A 20339-nucleotide genomic window follows, 5' to 3' on the forward strand; every position below is an offset into this window, starting at 1 on the left:
AAAAAATCGTTTTCCCTAGATTTTAAATACTAATTTGAATATATTATTATCACATAAAATCATCTACTAATCCTCATCATTCTATGTCATTAAAACACCAGTATACAAAGAGATTATCAAATACCAAACTACAATATTTTTGTACAACATTAATTCATGACGCCAATATCAGTCTTTGCAACAACTTGAACACTCAAGTGTTCCCTGTAGTACTCAGGTCCACATTACAGACAGTTTCTCAATCCTAGATCTAGATGTGTGATGTTATCGGTCTCCATGTCTTTCTCTGACAACAATATAGTACAAAGGAATATGGACCCTATTCTGTAATAAAATTTATTACGATTTTCATATGAATGTCATACATTCTAATCATGACTTGCTGCTCACATATTGTCATTCTATCTTGTTCATAAATGCAGAATCTTGTGATCATGATACTAAGGTCAACAGTTCAAATTATTTGGCTGTTGTCTTCTGGAGATAGTGCCACACAGTTTCCTGCCAATCATAAACATGGCAATACCACTCCATGTTAGTTTGGAACTTTCTCAACAAGGAGTCTCTTACACAAATGGAGTGTAGACCACATCCAAGTTTATGTGAGTTGACAAATCCCATAGTGGTAATTCACAACAGATTCAATCAGCAGGTTTAGTCAAGTTGTACAGATCTTTGTAAAAAATCTCAAATTATTTTATCAGCAGAGCAAGATATATATTATAGGTTGGATTGCGCTCTACACGTCAATATGATCTGGAGTATTATGCAATAGCATATGGTCTATCCCAATTAGTTATGTCGCCCACACAACTCCCAGATGTGGATACATATTGTCCTGGATCTTGTGACTGAACCAGAAAGATCTGAGTTTTGTTGACATATGTTAGGATACCATTGTATGGTTAGTATGATAGCACCATGACCAGCCATGTCTGGCACTGTAAGTTGGCAGATTAGTGTAGAATGTCTACCATCACATCTTACTTTTGAGGTGGGGCATGTTTACTTTCAAAAGAACATATACCTGTGGGCTGCAATTGGTAAGATGATGCTAAAAGGCATGAAGCACAAGCTGTATCTGAAGTACCAGATCACATTTTATTTCCATTTTTGACATAATATGTGAAAATCTCAAAAATGAGTCAATACGTATCACATCTCTGGAACCATAATGCATAGAGACTTGAAATTGGTTCGAATATTCCTTTTGCCGAATAGAGGTCAGCTAAGAACCGATTTTCAAAATTCCACCAGCATGAGTTTTTTTTATTATGTACAGAGTTTAAGTAATGTAAACTGTCAACTTATCACTTAAGTTGAATCAATTTGATACCCAGATAACAAACAGTAGGTATGTATAGAATTGCTGTTAGGCCCGGACCGTACTAAATAGTCTTACACTCTAAGTATCTCAGTATGCCTATTGTAACATATAGCTATCCAGTCGGGCTGTGTGGCCCCCCATTGGATCTGGTTGACCTCCCCCTCCGCGGCCGTGTACGCTAGTATGGGGTCCTCTATAGCACGCGGCATCTGCTGAATGTCCCATATAAGAGCTTGATGGTCATCACCAGCTGTGCAGATGTGGCATGAACTGTAACAATGTAAGCATAACAGAACTAAATATGGCAACCTACTTATATTCAGTAAAATGACTGGTCAACTTTTACTTCTAAGAAAGTCAAGTCAAGTGGTCTGTTTTGATTTAATGATTGGGCAACAGCTGGCATTTATAGGAGTAGACAACAGTTTTATGAACTATATAGTGAGAGATACCTAGTCTTGCCATAAATATTGAAACAAGGAAAAAAAAGACGTGTGGCACTCGGGGACTGCCGCGGTAAAGCTATTGCATAGCATTTTTTATCAACTTATGCTTAATATAATTATTTATTTATTTTATTTGTGCAGTATTTTTTTTTGATAAAATTAATTTTAAAAAAAGCACACGGGAAGTGAGTAAAATTTAACTTGCAAGATTTGATTTCAGACAAACAACGGGACAGGTGAAACTAAATAAAAATGCTTGTCATAATAATAAAAATTAAAAAAACGTGTTAAAAAAATTCGAGATGTACCCCAGGCTCGAACCTGGAACCTTCTGCACAAAAAGCATACGTGATAACCGCTGTTCCACGGCAACTGTAAACACCGTGCCGAAATATTTATATACATCTAGTAAGTAAGTGTTAAGTTATTTTCGTTACGGAATTTCTGGATTCGGTCTCCACGCTCAAGGCCCGCAATAGAAGCTATGCAATAAGAAGCTAAGCTTAAAAATTCTATTGTAAATAGCATTTATTACTTTTACAGTGTGTTAAATAAATAAATATAAAACAATTTAGAATATAAAAAGCTTATTCGAAGTGGTCTCCATTGGCTGCATACAGTCCTTTAAACGTTGAGGTCAGTTATCAATAGAAGCACGCACTCTTTCCTTGGGAAAATTGTTCACTGTCATTCGTACGGAATACGGATTGTTTTAGGGACTCCAAATTATCATGGCGTTTAGAGCAAGCCGTACTCTCTAAAACTGACCATAAATCATAATCCAGCGGATTAAGATCGGGTCTAGACGACGGCCAGTCTTCAGCTCTGATGTAGTCTGAAACGTTTGTTTCCAACTAGGACTGTGTAGGCCGAGCGTTATGACCTGGCGGCGAGTCTTGCTGGAAGGACCATTCTAAGTTATTGAACATAGTGTTTTTAGGGGGCTTTACTACCTTCTCAAGAATGGTATCTTGATACAGGTTATGCCGAGCGTTTGATACATTCTTCACAAAATTATGGCTCAGTCACTCCTTCATAGCTAATACCCCACCAAACTATCACTGAAGTCGGATAGTTGCACTCTGTCGTCGACTAATTGGGAAGGTTTCTTAGAGCTTTGAGCATATTTACAGTCATTTTGTTTGATAAAATGTTGCTCAATTGTAAAAAAAATCTCATCCATAAACAAAATTTTTCTGTGATCTTCCTTCTGTGTCTCTTATAGGCTACAAGTCCTAAGACATCTTTTAAAATACGCGACATGGTTCTCGGTGCTATCTTCATCTCCCGAGATAAAATCTAAGCTTTAGGACAAGATTTCTTCGAATTCTTTCCCTTACTGCTTTGGCCACCTTTTTCGTACGAATACTATGTGTACGGCCAGATCTTTATCTGTCACAAACAGAGTAGGTCTCAGTGTACCTATTAACAGCCCAGTACACAAACATTTACTAACACCAAGCATATGGAGAGTTTTAAAAATTGCATTTGGCTCTATACCTACTTTGTGTAATGCAATCACAGCGAGTTGGTTCTCTCTATTACCCCACTCTATTTTAATATCGCAAAATATTGTACAATGTATTGGCGCCAAAATGATAAAACTCAATGAACAATCATATAAAAATGCAAGATTCCAAATTCAAATGCAAGCTTACTCATTTAAAAAGTTTTAAATAAAAAAAAATCACACTAACACATCCTTCTTTAAAAAAAGGAATTCAACCAGAATTGTTACACGAAGAGCTAGTCATTGAGCTGCCAAAGGTGAGAAGTAATTATGAGATACATAACAACCTGCCCTCAGAAATAAGACATGCCAAAACATTGACTTCTTTTAAAGCGAGCTTTCAAAGGCACATACTCAATAACTATAAAATGTTTCAATAACATATATAGGTTTGTTTTATGTCTTGTCTGTTTGCCTAACATTATTGCATTCTGTACCTACCAAAATCATTGTTTGACTTTAATTCTTAAAATATTAATTTCTCATGTAAGTGCCAATAGGTCTTAATGAGAATAAAGTTATTTAAACCTAAATGTAATATTTTGTTTATTTTGAATTGTAACAGTATTTATGGCCAGATAAAGTATAATCATGATTCATCTTTTATCGCGTATGTCAAAAAATACTCTTAATTATTTAAAAGAGTTTGTTATCTTCTGATTTCATATCTAAATAATAGAATTAAGAAGGTCGACGTGAATGCAGGAGATCTCCTAGGACTCCTCTCAGTATGGGGGTCCACAAGGATCTATTCTTGGACCGTTCCTCTTCCTTATCTATATAAATTATCTTCTTAATCTTATAGAAAAAAAAAACATAAGGTAGTAAGTTAGTAAGGTAAATTGTTAAAAAACGTTTGTGTGGTAAAGGTTAATATAACATAATTAATGGTTTTCTTAATGATACCAGTTTTGGAATGGTGCGACCGGGTGGTGAGGGTTCAGGGTATTAAATAATAAGTTTAATTGTACGATATTACTTTGGAACCATATTTTTTATGAAAGAAAAAGAAGCCCGCTGAGTTTGTTGCGCCTGTTCTTCTCAGGCCTCAGAATACTTTTTGACTTTCAATAGGTGATATTACATCCTATTTTGAATAAAAAACATTTGAATTTGACCCATGTTGTTTTAAAATTATTTGTAATGTATGATTCTGCCATTAACACACATTTTTTCATTTGTATTAAATTTTGTGATATCTACTTATATGTATTTTAAGAGATCGACATTGCCAAGCAATCTTTTTGATTTTATGTCAATTAAGTTAATTACTTACTGGTTTTGTCACTTTATGGTAAATATTTTATTAGTATGGAGGAACCACAGACAATGTGCAGACCTGAGGGCTCTGCTTTTTTACTCTCACGTAATAATTATATTTTGTTATCACTATATTTTAATTATTGTGAAAATTTAGTATTCCTTTGCTTTTTGTGATAGCTTTGTTACTTGAACTCTACAATAAAGTGATATGTTTTAAGTAATTATTTAATTGTTAGTTTTGTAGGACTGTTTTGGCCAGGTGCGTGCATTTATACACAAAATACCCAGTGCTCTGTGAACGACTGGATCACTTGGCGCTGCGTAGAGACGTCTCTTAATTGTGTGTCTTCTACCGCATTTATCACGGGGAGTGTTTTGTGGGAATTCCACCTTCGCACGACCCGCCACAAGTTAGAATATCATCCCCACCGGATGTGTGGCGGTACACCACAGTGCGGTTTTCAAGGAGCTTTCTTCCACGTACTACAAAGCCGTGGAATCAACTTCCTTGTGCGGTGTTTCCGGGATGATACGACAGACTTTTTTGAAGGTACCCCTACAAAAAAAGCGCGCACACCTTCCTTAAAGGCTTGCAACGCTCCTGTGATTACTTTGGTGTTACAAGAGAATGTGGACGGCGGTGATCACTTAACACCAGGTGACCCGTACGCTTTTTTCACAGTAAAACCTACAACGGGTCACACATGTAGGAGGCTAGCACTGTTAAATTGATGGTCATGTTATATAACGTCAGACGAGTTTTATCTGTGGTAATTTAAATTGTGATAATAATAGTTTTCCTAAATAAGTTGTATGAAGCGCTGCTTGCTTCGAATATGCAATCTTAAGACTACCTTCCGTAGGTATTTAGTGTCTAAGGTAAGGAAAAAGTTTATGAGTGGGTGTTCAATAGATATTTAGTTATAGAATAACAGAACCAAATTAAATCAACTTTATCAATAGTGCTATATCTATTTAGGTTCTTAACGAGGAGGGCACTGCCTAATTACCTATATGGTATGCACACTCGTTATGATGGGGACATATCAAATCAATGAAAACAAAGTATTAAAAATATGAAGAAATACGATTTTTTTATGTGTGACAGTTCCCGCTGTAACAATAAATTATAAAACCAAAATGGCCGCCGTGAAAAATTAAATTTCTTTTCCAATAGTACATGCAGTGTTGTAACTTATATGATAGCATGAAACACGAGTGTACTAGTCCAACTCAAACATGACCGGTTGTTCGTTTTAGAGGTACAGAACAGGCTAAAAGAAACAAACCTGTGGGGAGCCCAGGCTATGCCATTTACACAAGCCCGGTGGTTGTTAAGCCTGGCGACGGGCGTACAGGGAACTCTTACGTCCAGAATGATCACTTCGCAGGCATCCATGGCAATAGTGGCCAGGTAGTTGGGGTCTTGTTTATTCCAGGCCAGCCGGAGCAGAGGAGTCCGTTGTGGATCCTGCAGATAGACAACTTCAGTAGAAAAGGTCTACAGCAAAGCATAGGTTACAAAAAGTGGGTAATTTTATATTATTTGATTCATAAACTAAATGTTGAAGGTGTGAATGATCAACTGTGTCAAATAATGCTATCATCATCAAAACCATGTCTTTTTGTCTAATTCTTCAAAGATATTTAATATAATATAAAAAACCGCATACCATTGTGACAAGCATAGGCAGCCATCTTAGTGACGTCACGTCCACTTCATTAACCACCAATCAAAACTAGCGTTTGTAATGACGCGCAGACGTCAATATGACAGGGTGCCGCACTTGTTCTTACAGTGCCTACCTCGTATATGAAAACTTGTTTCAATCTTAAGCACCGATCACTACCATTAAAATTAGTAAAAGAATACTCTAAGCTTGGTGGTCTACCTTAACGTGACATTGGCAAACTTGTGGTATTCCTTCCACAGGAACCATAGTAGGAAGAATATAATACCTCGTATATGATGGTGGAGTGCTCCAGGTGACGCAGGTCGAACATCCGCACGGAGCCGTCGGCACCCACCGACGCGAACATGTCCCGGCCGCCACCCGCGCGGCTGAACGCAATGTCGTACACCTCCTGCGACACACACGCACAGATTACTATACATCCCACTTTCAAAAGGACTTAATAACAAGCAGATTATCAAGTCGTGTAACTTCTCTATCTGAACTCCAATTTTTTCCAAAGTGGTTGAGAAAAAAAATTACTTTTATATATTGTTTCCCTTATATTTCTTTATTTTACGGACCGATATTTCTACGTGTGAAAGGGTATATACAAAAAGAGTAGATGTAGAGAATTTCTTTTAATTGGAAGGTATTGGTATATCACATACCTACATAATATTATAAAGAGTAGCAGACCAAACATTCGTTAAAATTTTTGTAGCCATCATGCCCACGTAGGGAGTAATGTCGTTACAGTGCCGGAGGAGTTGTTAGATAAAGATGAAATAAATCTTCAAATATGGTGCTCCCACTACATTAATTGTTATAAAATGTTTACGAGCGTTTTTATAACACACATTTGATAACAAGGTTATAAAACGTTTGGAAAAGGAGGAAAATCGAGCGTACGGGTCTCACCTGGTGTTCGTGTCGTGCTAAGGTCGAATTCGACGGCAGTAATCAGGTGAAACAGCTTTTCGGAACACTCCCCGTGATAAATGCGGTCAAGTTTTCCAGCTGTTCACAGAGAACTGGGTCCCCAATAATTCAAGCTGCTCTGTGTTGCACGCGGCGGAATGGGTCGATGGGGTGCGCCAGACCAGAGATGAGATAATACTCCATATGTGGACCTGCTCTTTGTAGAGCGCAAGAATTTGGGCGGGCTTGAAGTATTGCCGTGTTCTATTTATGACGCTCATTTTCTTCGAAGCCAATTTGGCTTTGCCCTCCAGGGAGTTTGTAATCACTCGAGATTTAGAGACCCAGTAGTCCGATACTCGGCGAGGCTTTGAGGGAAGTGTTGTCAAGGAGCAGTGATACGGCAACTGGTTTTTTTTAGTGGTAAACGCACAAACTTGTCTTCTGGGGGTTAAATTGGACAATGTTCACCTTTTTAGTTTGTTAGTTTTTCATTCCGTGACCTTCTCAAGAGAGGACTCGATAGTAAAAGTAAAGACACAAGTTTCTCCGGGCACAATTCGACGATTTCCCGAGAGACCTGCATGGCCCGTGTATACGGCATCACCAGTGCTATTGCCTGCATAGATGCGAAGAGTGTGGGGTCCGTTCTAGTGTGCTCCGCTTCATGAAGTGGCATGATGTCATGTTTTCAAATGTTTGTAAACATTTTATAACAGCAGTGTGGGAGCACCATTACCGGGCAACATACTATGTCTCTTTATAAATAGTTATTTATGCAACTGTTGTGTAAGAAGGGGTATTAAAACACACATGAGTGTTTTAAAACCTAATTATCAACAGTTGTATACAAGACTTTATGTAGATAAAGTCTTGTATACACCCAGAATATGAATCCTCTAAAAGATTCTGAAACAGTTAGTTTACTGCTAACATTAATACACCAGTCCTACTAGTAACCTAATATCATCCATTACTAATTATATACAAATAAACTAAGTATTAATGAAAGAATTATCTATTTAGTAATTATTTTAGTAGTAATTTACATTTTGTATAGTGCAATAATTAAAATTCACTCGAATATAATGTTCTTTTGCAGCGTTTAAAATGAATCGCTCATTTTTTGTAAACAAAACAATAAAAATATCGAAGAAAAATGGCGGGGATTCGAATAGCCTACTTTTTTTTACGGCGCGCGACGTTCTGGTTGTGTGGAACGCGCGTAAACGAAAATGTTCTTTTTTTGAAATTCATACAGATACCACGCGTCGAGCAATAAGAATGTGGCTGTCTGTTGAAACTCTTTGCGCATGAAGGGATCGAAAAAAAAACGTAGGAGTGTTGTTATGAAATTCAGTACAACATTACAACACTCGTTTGGATGATGTTATGGTTATTAGAACATTGTGTGTTTTAATGTTGGCAATAAGATAACTGTTTCAGAATCTTTAATAGAGGATTTAAAGCATGGGTGTAGATAAAAAGATATACATAGAACTAAGCAATCATTATTTTTAAAACCCGAAATCTCACTTAATATGGATCTTTTAGAATCATATCTTTCATAGTATTATGTCCTATGGTATATTGTTATGGGGCAGTGCGGCCGATATTAATACTATATTTGTGCTGCAGAAGAGGGCTATTCACGCGATTTATAACCTAGGTCCTCCTAGAATCATTGAGAGAAAAATTTAAAGAAATAAACATTTTGACTGTTGCTTCTCAATTCATTTTTGATAATGTTTTGTATGTTCATAAGCACATTGAGGAATTTTCTAGAAACTGACATTCATAATGTTAACACGAGGAACAAACATAAACTTGTTGTGCCTACTACTCGGTTGGGTCGAGTTAGTAAGTCTTTTGTTGGGCGATGTATATGCTTCTACAATATGATCCCAGAAAATGTACAAAACAAATGTGTTACGAAATTTAAAAGAATTGTTAAAAAACGTTTGTGTGGGAAAGGTTATGATAGCATAACCGATTTTCTTAATGACACCACGGATTGGGAATAAAGCGAACACCCTCAGGCTCTTTAATTATAAATGTTTATTGTACGATATTACATTGTAATCCATATTTTATATTAAAAAAAAGGGCCCGCTGAGTTTCTTGCGCCCATTCTTCTCAGGTCTGAGGCAGTCTCTTTTGAATGGGTGGTAGATTTTGACGTTCAATAAGTGATTTTAAATCCTATTTTGAATAAAAATATTTGAATTTGAATATCATCATATATAAAAACAAATAAACCTCCAAGACATACCTTATCATGAGCAATGAGCTGAGTCTTCACATGACCAGAGACCTCATTAACTCTACCCAGAACTTGGCCAGTTTCCAAACCCCATATAGTGCATGTGGTATCAATGCTGCTGGTTCCTATAAGGTTGGGGTCCACTTCGTTCCAGTCAAATGATGTCAGTGGGGCACAGAAATCAGAGTTCTTGTTATTATTTAAAACACACTCAAACAAAGTGTAGGGTTCGCCCGCGCGCCATATACGCAAGTAGTCACCTGAAATTAATTATAGTAATATTATTCTATTAAATCGATATGTTAATTTTGTTTTATATTCATTACTTTTTAAAAGCTCTGGTATACAGCAATGGTTTTAATCATAATGACTTATCGGTTGCGTCTTTATTAGACACAATATGTTAAAAATTGTATTCATAAGAGCTAAATCGTTCATTATCTTTCCGGTAGAGTGAAATGACTATGGAGTCTAAGACCCTTCTATTAGCTTATTTTTAGCTCTCTTTACCCAATTTATTCTTTGACATCGATCTTTTTTCAGAGACAAATCCTTTATAAATAGATGAATTACATGTTTTTTTTTTCTGCAAAATGGTAACATTGCATTTGATATCAGAGGTTTAACAATTGATTACGAATAAATAATTTTAATGTTGGAAAAGCCTTTTATTTTAAATAAGACGATTAATATACATTATGCTTACACTATAATATATCAGTATTATCACTATAAAAAGTGGGTGAGAAATATTTCATAGAAAATATAGTCTGAATTGCAGATGGCTATTAATAGCATTAAAAGGCATTTATTTTCTCAAAATTGATTCCTTTAGAATTATTTTTGATATCATTTGTAATATACTGGACAATACTACCGCTTTGGAAACAAATGGCGCTCTGAGAGAGAAGAAGCGGCGCAAGAAACTCTATAGGTATGGATACTAAGGCAATGATGTCCATAAATTTTAGAAATCTAATAGTTTTAATCTTTTTACCACTTGTTGCAAGCAAATCAGGATAGACGCCCTTGCTGTCAGGTATCCACATAATTTTGGTGGTGGGGTATGGATGATCAAATGTGCTCTTTGCACTGAATTCACTTGTTTCTTCATCCAATGAGATTATTTGAACCTAAAAATTAAAATATTGTTACTTATATTGTTACATATAATATTTATCTACTAAACTATTTAATATGTTTCAACATGTAATGATTTTTGAACTGACTCTTTAGTTCTATCATTGTTAAAGGGTAAAGGCACTTTTACACATAGAAAAATCCTATGTCACTTCTAATCACAACGATCCAACACCCATAATTATCCTTCTTTTACAAAAATACTTACACAATACAAATATTTTATTCAAAGTATGATTTTAAATGACTTATTGAACATCAAAATATATGCCATTTGAAAAAATATGCCTCAGATGTGAGTGAATTCTCACTAGTTCTTAATTATTATTTTTTTATAACATATATTTTACATTTCTTCAACTCATTTTAAAAAGAAATATTATGGCAGGCACTGGTTGCTCTGGCCGCCTGCAGTGAAATACCAGATTTTCATTATTGTTTACAAAAATCTGAAAATTTTATAGTTTTCCTTAATAGCTGTACAAAGCATACATATTAAATCACAGATATTGAGTTACTTCAGAAATAAACTTCCGTCTTTATACACTGATTGTTTTACTCTAGTTACAGTTAATCCTATTTAATTATATCTTCAATCATAATATGTTTTGTTTAAAATATTTCTTAGTTTTTGGCGAATAAAAACGATAATATTTTATTTTTCGAAGATGTTTGAATGAAACTATCAGCAACTACATGATTTTTATAAGAATAATCAATTAAAAGATTTTATTTTAATAGCATTTATTAAATAATTAACATTTTCTTTTTCAACATAAAAAAAATGAGTACAAACAAAAACTTTACGTATAAAAGGCATTATTAACCAAATGTGACTTTTCATTCTAACATTCAGTGGAAAAATATGCTATAGTACAATGAAAAGGCACGTTTAATTTAATTTTGCCTTTTCATTCTAGCTTGAACAAATTAATTTGATCATAAAGTAATACAAAATACATCAATAACTAATAATAACAACAGAATATAAGATAATAATAACAGAAACCAAAAGATTAAATACATTAATATACCTTCTTTTAGAGTATTATTTTTATGTTTTTTGGTTTTAGTACTGTTGATTTTTTGGATTTGGGTTATCAAGTGATCCTTAATGAGGACTTCAGGATTCTAATCATCAAGAATATTTCTTACAGGCTTATAGTTATTTTGGATGTTGCCTGGTATGAGTGTGGGAAAAAAGTTTTACATACCAAAATTTTACCACTATTTCATCAGTCAAAGAGATATAGTATTAGTTCGCGTGTAATATTAGTATAGGTTAGTGTCGAGGACCGGAGGATCCCTTCCCCCAAACAAAATATGAGAGTGGTCCGTAAAAAGATATTACCCCAGCAGTCCCCGAGCACACTCGCTCGGGCTGCCCTTCGTATTCTGGGGTGGGACCTTCCTTAAAAGGCCGGCAACACTCTTGTGATTCCTCTGGTGTAGCAAGAGAATGTGGGCGGCGGTGATCACTTAACACCAGGTGACCCGTACGCTCGTTTGTCCTCCAATTCCATAAAAAAAACAATTTTCATTAGTTCTATCCGGTGTTTTTGCTAGTATGGCTTAAAAAGAATATTTCTATTCCCTCCATGAGATGTTTTGAAAATTAATATGCATTTTTTTGCTGACTTCCTCCATCTAGGTTACAAATACAAAAAAACTTTTCCTCTTTTTTAGTTTCTTGTGATGCTTGATGTTATTTTTTACTTATTTAGCTTTACTATTTTTTTATTTTATTAATTTTAGTTACTTTCTTGGTCCTTTCAGCGAAAGTGAACGAAAAAAAAATGGCTTTGAGGATGGTACAAAGTCAGTTTCAGAGGTAGAACCGTCAGAGTCTGATTATTTCACAATGAAAATGAGACCATATAACTGACACAGAGTGGAGCACTTCAGAGGTTGTTCTGTCCTAGATATTATTGTGTGTGTGTTTTGAATACCACTTGTTGTCGGAGTGGGTGACCATTCTTCTACTGTGTAATAGCTGTGTAAAGGTGCACATACGAATTTTTGCTTAGTGATTGCATATTGCTAAGGAAGAATCAAAATTTATATTGTAACTAGCGATGATGTTATGCTATGACTTAGTTGATGTTTTTATCATAGCTTTAACCCTTAAGTATTTTAATGAGGTACAATGTCAATGTATTTTGTAAAGTAAAATGAATCAAATTGCAACCTCAAATATAAGTTAAAAAAATGTAAATAAAAGCCAATGAAATACATAATAATTGTATCATAAATTATAATATAGGCATGCAAATAAGTAAAAATAACCAATATTGTTCCCAGCGGAGCGCAGACACATGAGGCACATCTAATGTGAATCACTTGGAACCTCAACCCTGTCACCTCACCTCAATTCAAAGATGTTTGTAGCAAAGGCATAATTGCCAGTTGTGACTTTTTTTTAAATCAAATGCTAAGATGCAGTATCAGTAAATTATTGCATTAAAGGGCACATTTGCTACATAAGCCTATTTGAAGTAGGTCAAATATGCCTTTTCAATGAATTAAATCATAAATCATAAGAAAAAATAAGAGCCATATCTATTCATTTGTGAGTTAGATGTGCTGTTATTACATACTATCATAGCAAAAATAGCTCAGTTGTGCCCTTTGAGCTTATGGTACTTTTGTTTACCGTGTCTGTAAAATTATAAAAAAAATATTGGCAGATTGGCCTGTTTTTCCTGATTCTAAATATATAACTCAATTTCGAGGAAAATGTTAAATGTGGGATTTTTCGTTATGACGGCAGTATAGTATTTAAAATATCAACCTTATTGTTGTATTCCTCCACAAAACTTCCAAGAGCCAGGCGAAACCTTTTGTCGGGACGGACGGACCAGTTCATGGAATATAGAGGCCATGGTGCTTGATATCTGAAAAATTGTAAAATAATTTGTTGGTTACTGATAAAAATGAGGTTCATTAACCTGTACATAAATATGTGATGCAAAAACTTTAGATCCCTTGTTGATTGTCAATTAAACTATGGAACATGAGGGATTCACCATAGCCTATGGTCTTTAAGGTCACCAATCTCATGAGCTCATTTAGCAAAACAGAATTTAACAGATTAAAACATTATTTATTATTGTTATCAAGTCACAGATCAGTCAATTCACCATCGAGTTTGACTTGCTAGCTTTGCGAAAATTATCATTGCTAGTGTAATTTATTTTCAATTTCCTCTAATGATAATTAGTAAAAGGTATCAATCATTTCAATGAAGTTAATAGAACAGAAAATCCAAAATTGATTAACAACACTGATGTGAAAACTACACATGACATAAACAATACAACATTGGCAATCTTAGAATGGGCCAATAGTATAGTTTAAACAGAGGTTTACTATTCCTTATTTGCTTATTTTTTAATAGACATGGGATTACTTCTCAGAATAAGCAAAGGCTTAGGTATCATAAGTTTCTTTATTGTTTCAGCTTTTAGAAGGCCTAAGTAGTTCCTTCATTTCAGTGGTAAAGGCATAAAAGGCATTTATTTTCTCAATATTGATTCCTTTAGAATTCTTTTTAATGTCATTTCTGATAACTACTAGATACTACTACCGCTTCAAAAACATATGGAGGTCTGAGATAGAAGAAGAGGCTCAAGAAACTCTCCCAGCGATATTTTTTTTGGGCTCTTTTTAATAAAAATATACAATATTGTACAGTCATTTCTATCGCTATAAAATAATCACAATCTAGTCCCAGGCTGTCCGATCATTTAGATATTCAGCAGTGGAGTAATAGGATTTACGACAGAGCCATTTTTTTATAAAACATTTAAATTTATTTATAGATAATGCCTGAACAGTGGCTGGGACTTTATTATAGAAGCGTATACATTTACCCTTAAAGCTATTATGTATCTTATGAAGCCTACTAGAATTAGTTAGAAGCAATCCCTTATTTCTAGTGTTATAATTGGTGATTGAACTACTGATTTGATCAGCGGCAGGGGTGCAAGAATTTTCGCAAATTCAAATCCGAAAAAGATGTTTATATGTGTATGGACAGAGTAATGACCCATTTAATAAGTACTTACTTATAAATCTCTTTACGTTTGGTACTGGAACTCGTAGTACTAGAACTGCTGTGTGGCATCGACATACTTAAGCCACCCTTCTTTCTGAAATAACATTAAAGCTTACAATAAACATAGTACATTGAATTGTTTACGAATAACCATAAATCTCATGAAACAATAAAACTTACTGGATTTAATGAGTTACTTTTATTTTTATCAATTAAAATACGCTCAGTTTCATTTATCTATTTTATCAATATATATGCCAAAAGGTAAATTTATGCAATAAAGTATAAACTAAAAACAATAAACACCAAGGTATAAAAAACAGTATTGATCGATACCTACACCACGAAGTAAATATTTTTTTTTACAACACTTTGAAGTTTATTTTTTTTTAATCTATTGCGTGATCATGGAATATGGATGTTAGTCCTTGATTTTTTTTTTATTTATTTCATGGCACGAGATGCATGTCCATAGGCCAACTGAAGTTGTTAATTATTATATATGTGTACTATTGAGTAGTGCACTGTCTCGCATATTAAAAATAGTAATTATATGGGTTGGACTTAGTATATTTGTTATTTATGGTATATTGCTATGGGGCAACGCTGCCGATATTAATACAATATTTGTGCTGCAGAAGAGGGCTATTCGCGCTATTTATAACCTAGGTCCTAATGAATCATTGAGAGCAAAATTTAAAGAAATTAACATCTTGACTGTTGCTTCTCAATATATTCTTGATAATGTAATGTATGTTCATAGGCACATAAGTGAATTTGCCAGAAACTGTCATAACCATAATGTTAACACCAGGAACAGACATAAACTTATGATGCCTACTACTCGGCTAAGTCGAGTTAGTAAGTCTTTTGTGGGGCGATGTATATGCTTTTACAACAAGATCCCAGAAAATGTTCAAAACAAAAGTATAACGTTATTCAAAAGAATTGTTAAAAACGTTTGTGTGGTAAAGGTTACTATAACATAAATGACTTTCTTAATGATACCACAGATTGGGAATGGAGTGACCACCCTCAGGCTATTAAATGGTAGGTTTAATTGTACAATATTACTTTGTAAACATATTTATTCGATGAAAAAAAAAAAGCCCGCTGAGATTGTTGCGCCCATTCTTCTCAGGTCTGAGGCATTCATTATGGAATGGGTGGTAGTTTATGACTTTCAACAGGTGATGTCACATCCTATTTTGAATAAAAATATTTGAATTTGAATATTCCGTGGCATGAATTAGACGGTAAAAAATATTGAAGTTGATAGAGCTTTTGGTTGGAATTAGTATCCCGTAGCATGAATTAGGCGGAAAAAAATATTGTAGTTGATAGAGCTTTAGTCCACAATTATAATGCTACCACTCTTATTACAAGGTAATGCACCGTTTTGAAGAAAATAACTTAAAACGGGTAAATCACGTGCATAACACGCCTCATGTAGACATGCGGCGGGAGGCTAAAAACTATAAATTGTAAATAAAAACAGTGAAATGAAACCAATTATAACACTGGACGGAGCTATAGCTTGCTTTGAGTTTTGTCCATTTCTCGAAATCTTTGCATGAGTAATAAGGATAGCTCTAAGCTCATGTAAATTGCCAACGTCGCACTATACGTGTAAATTGTGTTAGTCACCCAATGATACCGAGTTGGTCTAATCGGTCAAAACATTACGTTTTGGTGCGTAAATTAAGTAAAATATTCATACATTTCATTGGATTGTATTTTGTCCATCCAGATCAACTACAGGAGGTGTAAAAGATCCAGAATTATCATTTCATACGTACGTAAATAACAACTAGTAAGACATGACTTTGTAATAGATATTTGATAAAAATTAAAGATTTACATGGTCTCAGTACTTTACTGCAACAATTATTAGTACAAATGACATACGCGAATAATAAACAATTAGCACACATTTGAAGCTATTAATTACTCCGTCCAGAGTAATAATTAGTCATAGTTCTAGAAGTAGAAAGATAAAAAAAAACAATTACAATACATTAGTCTTACATTAGAAGATATATATTTTTTAATTCTGTGTAACGTATGCAAATAAACTACTTGGAAAATTATAAATGCTGAGACTGGAAAGTTGAAATTTAAAGATGAAAACAAAAAAATAATTAAATTATATGATACAATTACACAGCAGACCTAGAAGTTGTTTAGCTTAAATCCACACAAGACACAGGCAAAGATTATAGGAAGTTCATCACCTCTCGTATTGATTGGTAGAATCTTCCTCCAATTTGCATAAATAACGTCATTGTACCCTTCTCAATGTAAGTCGGTAAAAAACATAGGAATACATATTAATGAGACATTATCATGGAACACACAAATTAAGAATGTCAGTAAAAAGAGTTTTGCAGCCGCAGGTAGGTACGTAGACCAATTTTTTACCTATTCCCACCAAAATTTTGCTTGCTAGATTAGAAAGGAGAAGAAATCTCTTCTCCTTTCTAATCTAGCAGACTTGACTATGCAGATACTAAATAAAATCTTATTTACGAGCAATATAATAAACTTGAGCGTCTTTCGAGTCCGAATTTCGGAAAAAGTCCATGTGGGTCCCAATTTGATTTCGCCGGAACACTCATATTCTTTCTCTTCTGTTTTATATTCCTTTCGACACAAAATGCCATAATATATATATAGCGATGGCTGGTACATGCATCATGCCTGTGAACGGGCGCTGATTGTGGCACCTGGTTGCTCCTGTGTTCAGGGATTATTATTTTTAAATTAGTGATATTCCATTTTAAATTATTATTATAATAACTTAACTTATTAACAGTTCGTCGTATATTTTATCGACTGCACACGTTACTCTTTTGAGTGTTTTTGATGATTATTCACTTTATTTTCTTTTTTCTTAACTTAAATAAGTAAATCGAAAACTTTTAGTAATATAGATTTTAAAAGAGTGGCGGTGAGTTAATTGTCAATTCTTTTTAAAAAAGCTCAACTTTTTCCCAAACGGTGGTAAAATCTTTACATTCATAAGTGTAATTTTGATCTAAGTAAAATAGTGATTTTTGTTTCTTTCCTAAGAATTTAGTTTATTACTCGTACGTACTTTACATTACTTCAAGAAAAAACAGTCTAGTCTTCATTTGATATGTCTAAATAATTCACAAGAGCTTACTTCTTTCTTAAATTTCACGTACTGTAATCATGAAGCTACAACCTGAGCGTTGAACAAAGCAAACAGAATTTTATAGCGAGGCGGTACTCGAACGGTTAGCTCAGTTGGTTAGAGCATCGGCACGGAACGCCGTCGTGGGTTCGAATCCCGCATCGTTCATAAAATTTTGTTTTTCAAATTTAATTTGTGTATTAATCCTAGAAGTGAGGGTTATCACTTTAAAAACATAACATATTGTTTAGATTTACAAGAGCGACATCTCAAGTCAATTTCCTAATATGCAAATATTGGGGTTAAGCAGGTAATCAACTGTAAAGTTGATCCTGTAGATGAAGCCACAACCTGAAAGTTGAACAAAGCAAACAGAATTTTATAGCGAGGCGGTACTCGAACGGTTAGCTCAGTTGGTTAGAGAACTGGCACGGAACGCCAGAGGTCGTGGGTTCGAATCCCGCATCGTTCATAAAATTTTGTTTTTCAAATTTTGTTTGCACATTTATTATTATAACAGCAACATGGATGTAGTATGAGATGACTAAGGGCTTTTCGATGTGGGGGAGTGACGCTGCCGTCTTATGACGACAAGACTAACGTGTCGAAATCGACGTTATGCTTTGCATTTGCTGTGGTCAACATTAGGGGAATCCACTCCAATTTAATCGCTGTCCACCACCACCAGATCGCGCAGCCGGCTTTGTTTCAGCAACACAGTTTGTAACCAAAATTTATAAACGATGCGGGACTTCTCGGGTTTCGTCCGAGCGCTCTTAAAAACTGAGCCAACCGTTCGGGTGTCGTATGGTTAGTAAATCGGGGTATATTTTGTTCAACTCATAGGTTGTGGCTCGAGAGTTGAACAAGATATTTTTTAAACAGGAACTACAACAGTGGTACATGCGAAATCACAAAATTGGCGAACAGCTTTCTAGTTACCCGACTGGAACACGCAATTTCTGGGCATTGTTTAATAACGCTACTCTTGGAAATATCAACCAGCCGTCCCAGACGCCGCTGCATTTGAGAAATGACACGCTGGCCTATACGGCAAAAGAAAAATCCAAAAATCTTATGAGCACTCTACCTCCAACTCATCTCTTAACGACGATGAAAATACACCGCTGAGTCTACGGTGTTTTGCTGTGTCCTGGAAGAACAATACAGATACACTTTTCAGTGATCTCTATTAACCTTGGGCGTTAAGAAGTCGAGTGAGTCATATTTTTTATCAGTTCTATATTCAAGGCCTTTAAAATGCAAAGAGATGACAAACTACAGGGCGAAGCACATGGGCTCACCAGGCGCTCTTCGCTAAATCTTCGGCAACGCTAAGAAGCAGGCGACTTCCTGAAGAAGATTTGCTGGTTGGAGTAGACTCTACCAGCTTCGCACACTAAATAGGGTGTGAAGAAGAATAAGGTCGCCCTGGGCACTCCCTAAAATAATTACTTCCACGCAGTCGTGTAATCAAGTCTCGCAATATTTATATTATGTATTATATAGACATTAACAAAATTTATATGAAACATAAAGTATTAATGTAAATTAGAATGACATTAAATTTCCGTTCGATAATTAGCGATTTGAATAAATAATTATTTAATAATACATTATATAAAGGATGTTTGCTATTAGATGGTCTCTTGTAGATTGACATTCAAAGTTCAAGGGGTGCCACTATTTTTTCTAACAAAATTTACACTTAGAATAATGAAATAAAAACGAGTATGAGTCGTTTTAAATTCTAGGTATCTTGTTTCAATTACAGCTCGTTAATTTGAGGATACAATAATACCTAGATAACACTGAAAATGTTTAGAAAATGAAAAACGGCTTCATATAGAAAGTTGCCAATACTTTTATTGTTTTTCGAAGACTCTACACATCATGGCATTGATGGAACCACTGAGAAAAGCAGTGGGCCCATTCTTCCTTGCCTCTTCTATGGCATTTTCGTACGCTTTCACCGCATCTTCAGGGCTCGTAAAGCGAACACCTCGAATTTTATCTTTAGTTAAATAATAAAGGAAATAAATAAAAGTCGCGGATCATCATTGAGATCGCTACGTCAACGCTTAAACTCGTTAAACCAATTGTAAATAGTGGCACGAGAATGATAATCGCAGCTTATCATAGTTTGTTGTTGGGTAAGCCCACAACGAAAGTCATAATAAATCATTGCAATCATTGAAAATTTTCTCGCGTTAGTTTCATTTTCAAGTGTAACAAGAGTTTTAGATTTGCCGCCAATTCACAAAAACAAATGACAAATGAATGCAATATAATACATTAGGTTACCAAAGAGTTCTAGAATTGAAATTCAAAAAAAGTTTTCATTAGCAATGTTTCTAACTGGTCAGTTCTAAACATTTTCAGTGTTACCCACGTACTAGTATTTCAATAATCTAAGACTTATAAGAAGGTTTCTGTTTCAGTAGTAGTAGTGACGGGAAGTGTATTAAGATCATACAGACATAAACATTACACTAAATTTCCTATTTCATTTCATTTCAAAATTCTTTATTAATAAAAGATAATACAACAGAAATGTACAGCGATTTACGTTTGAACATTAA

The 20339-nt window shown here is 34.7% G+C and overlaps 1 protein-coding gene across 1 annotated transcript; it reads right to left on the minus strand.

Annotated features, from left to right (window-relative positions):
* Positions 1–39: 39 nt before the first annotated feature.
* LOC126968020 (DDB1- and CUL4-associated factor 7) lies at positions 40–14950 on the minus strand. Its single transcript, XM_050812801.1, has 8 exons — positions 14781–14950; positions 14611–14694; positions 13335–13437; positions 10401–10536; positions 9413–9663; positions 6506–6631; positions 5836–6017; positions 40–1597 (listed from the first exon to the last, which is right to left on the minus strand). Exons 2-8 carry the CDS (start codon positions 14673–14675, stop codon positions 1399–1401), a joined length of 1062 nt encoding a protein of 353 aa, XP_050668758.1. The 5' UTR covers positions 14676–14694; positions 14781–14950; the 3' UTR covers positions 40–1398.
* Between the last annotated feature and the right edge of the window lie 5389 nt (positions 14951–20339).

The sequence above is a fragment of the Leptidea sinapis genome, chromosome 14 (assembly GCF_905404315.1).
Source record: "Leptidea sinapis chromosome 14, ilLepSina1.1, whole genome shotgun sequence".
Taxonomy (NCBI): domain Eukaryota; kingdom Metazoa; phylum Arthropoda; class Insecta; order Lepidoptera; family Pieridae; genus Leptidea; species Leptidea sinapis.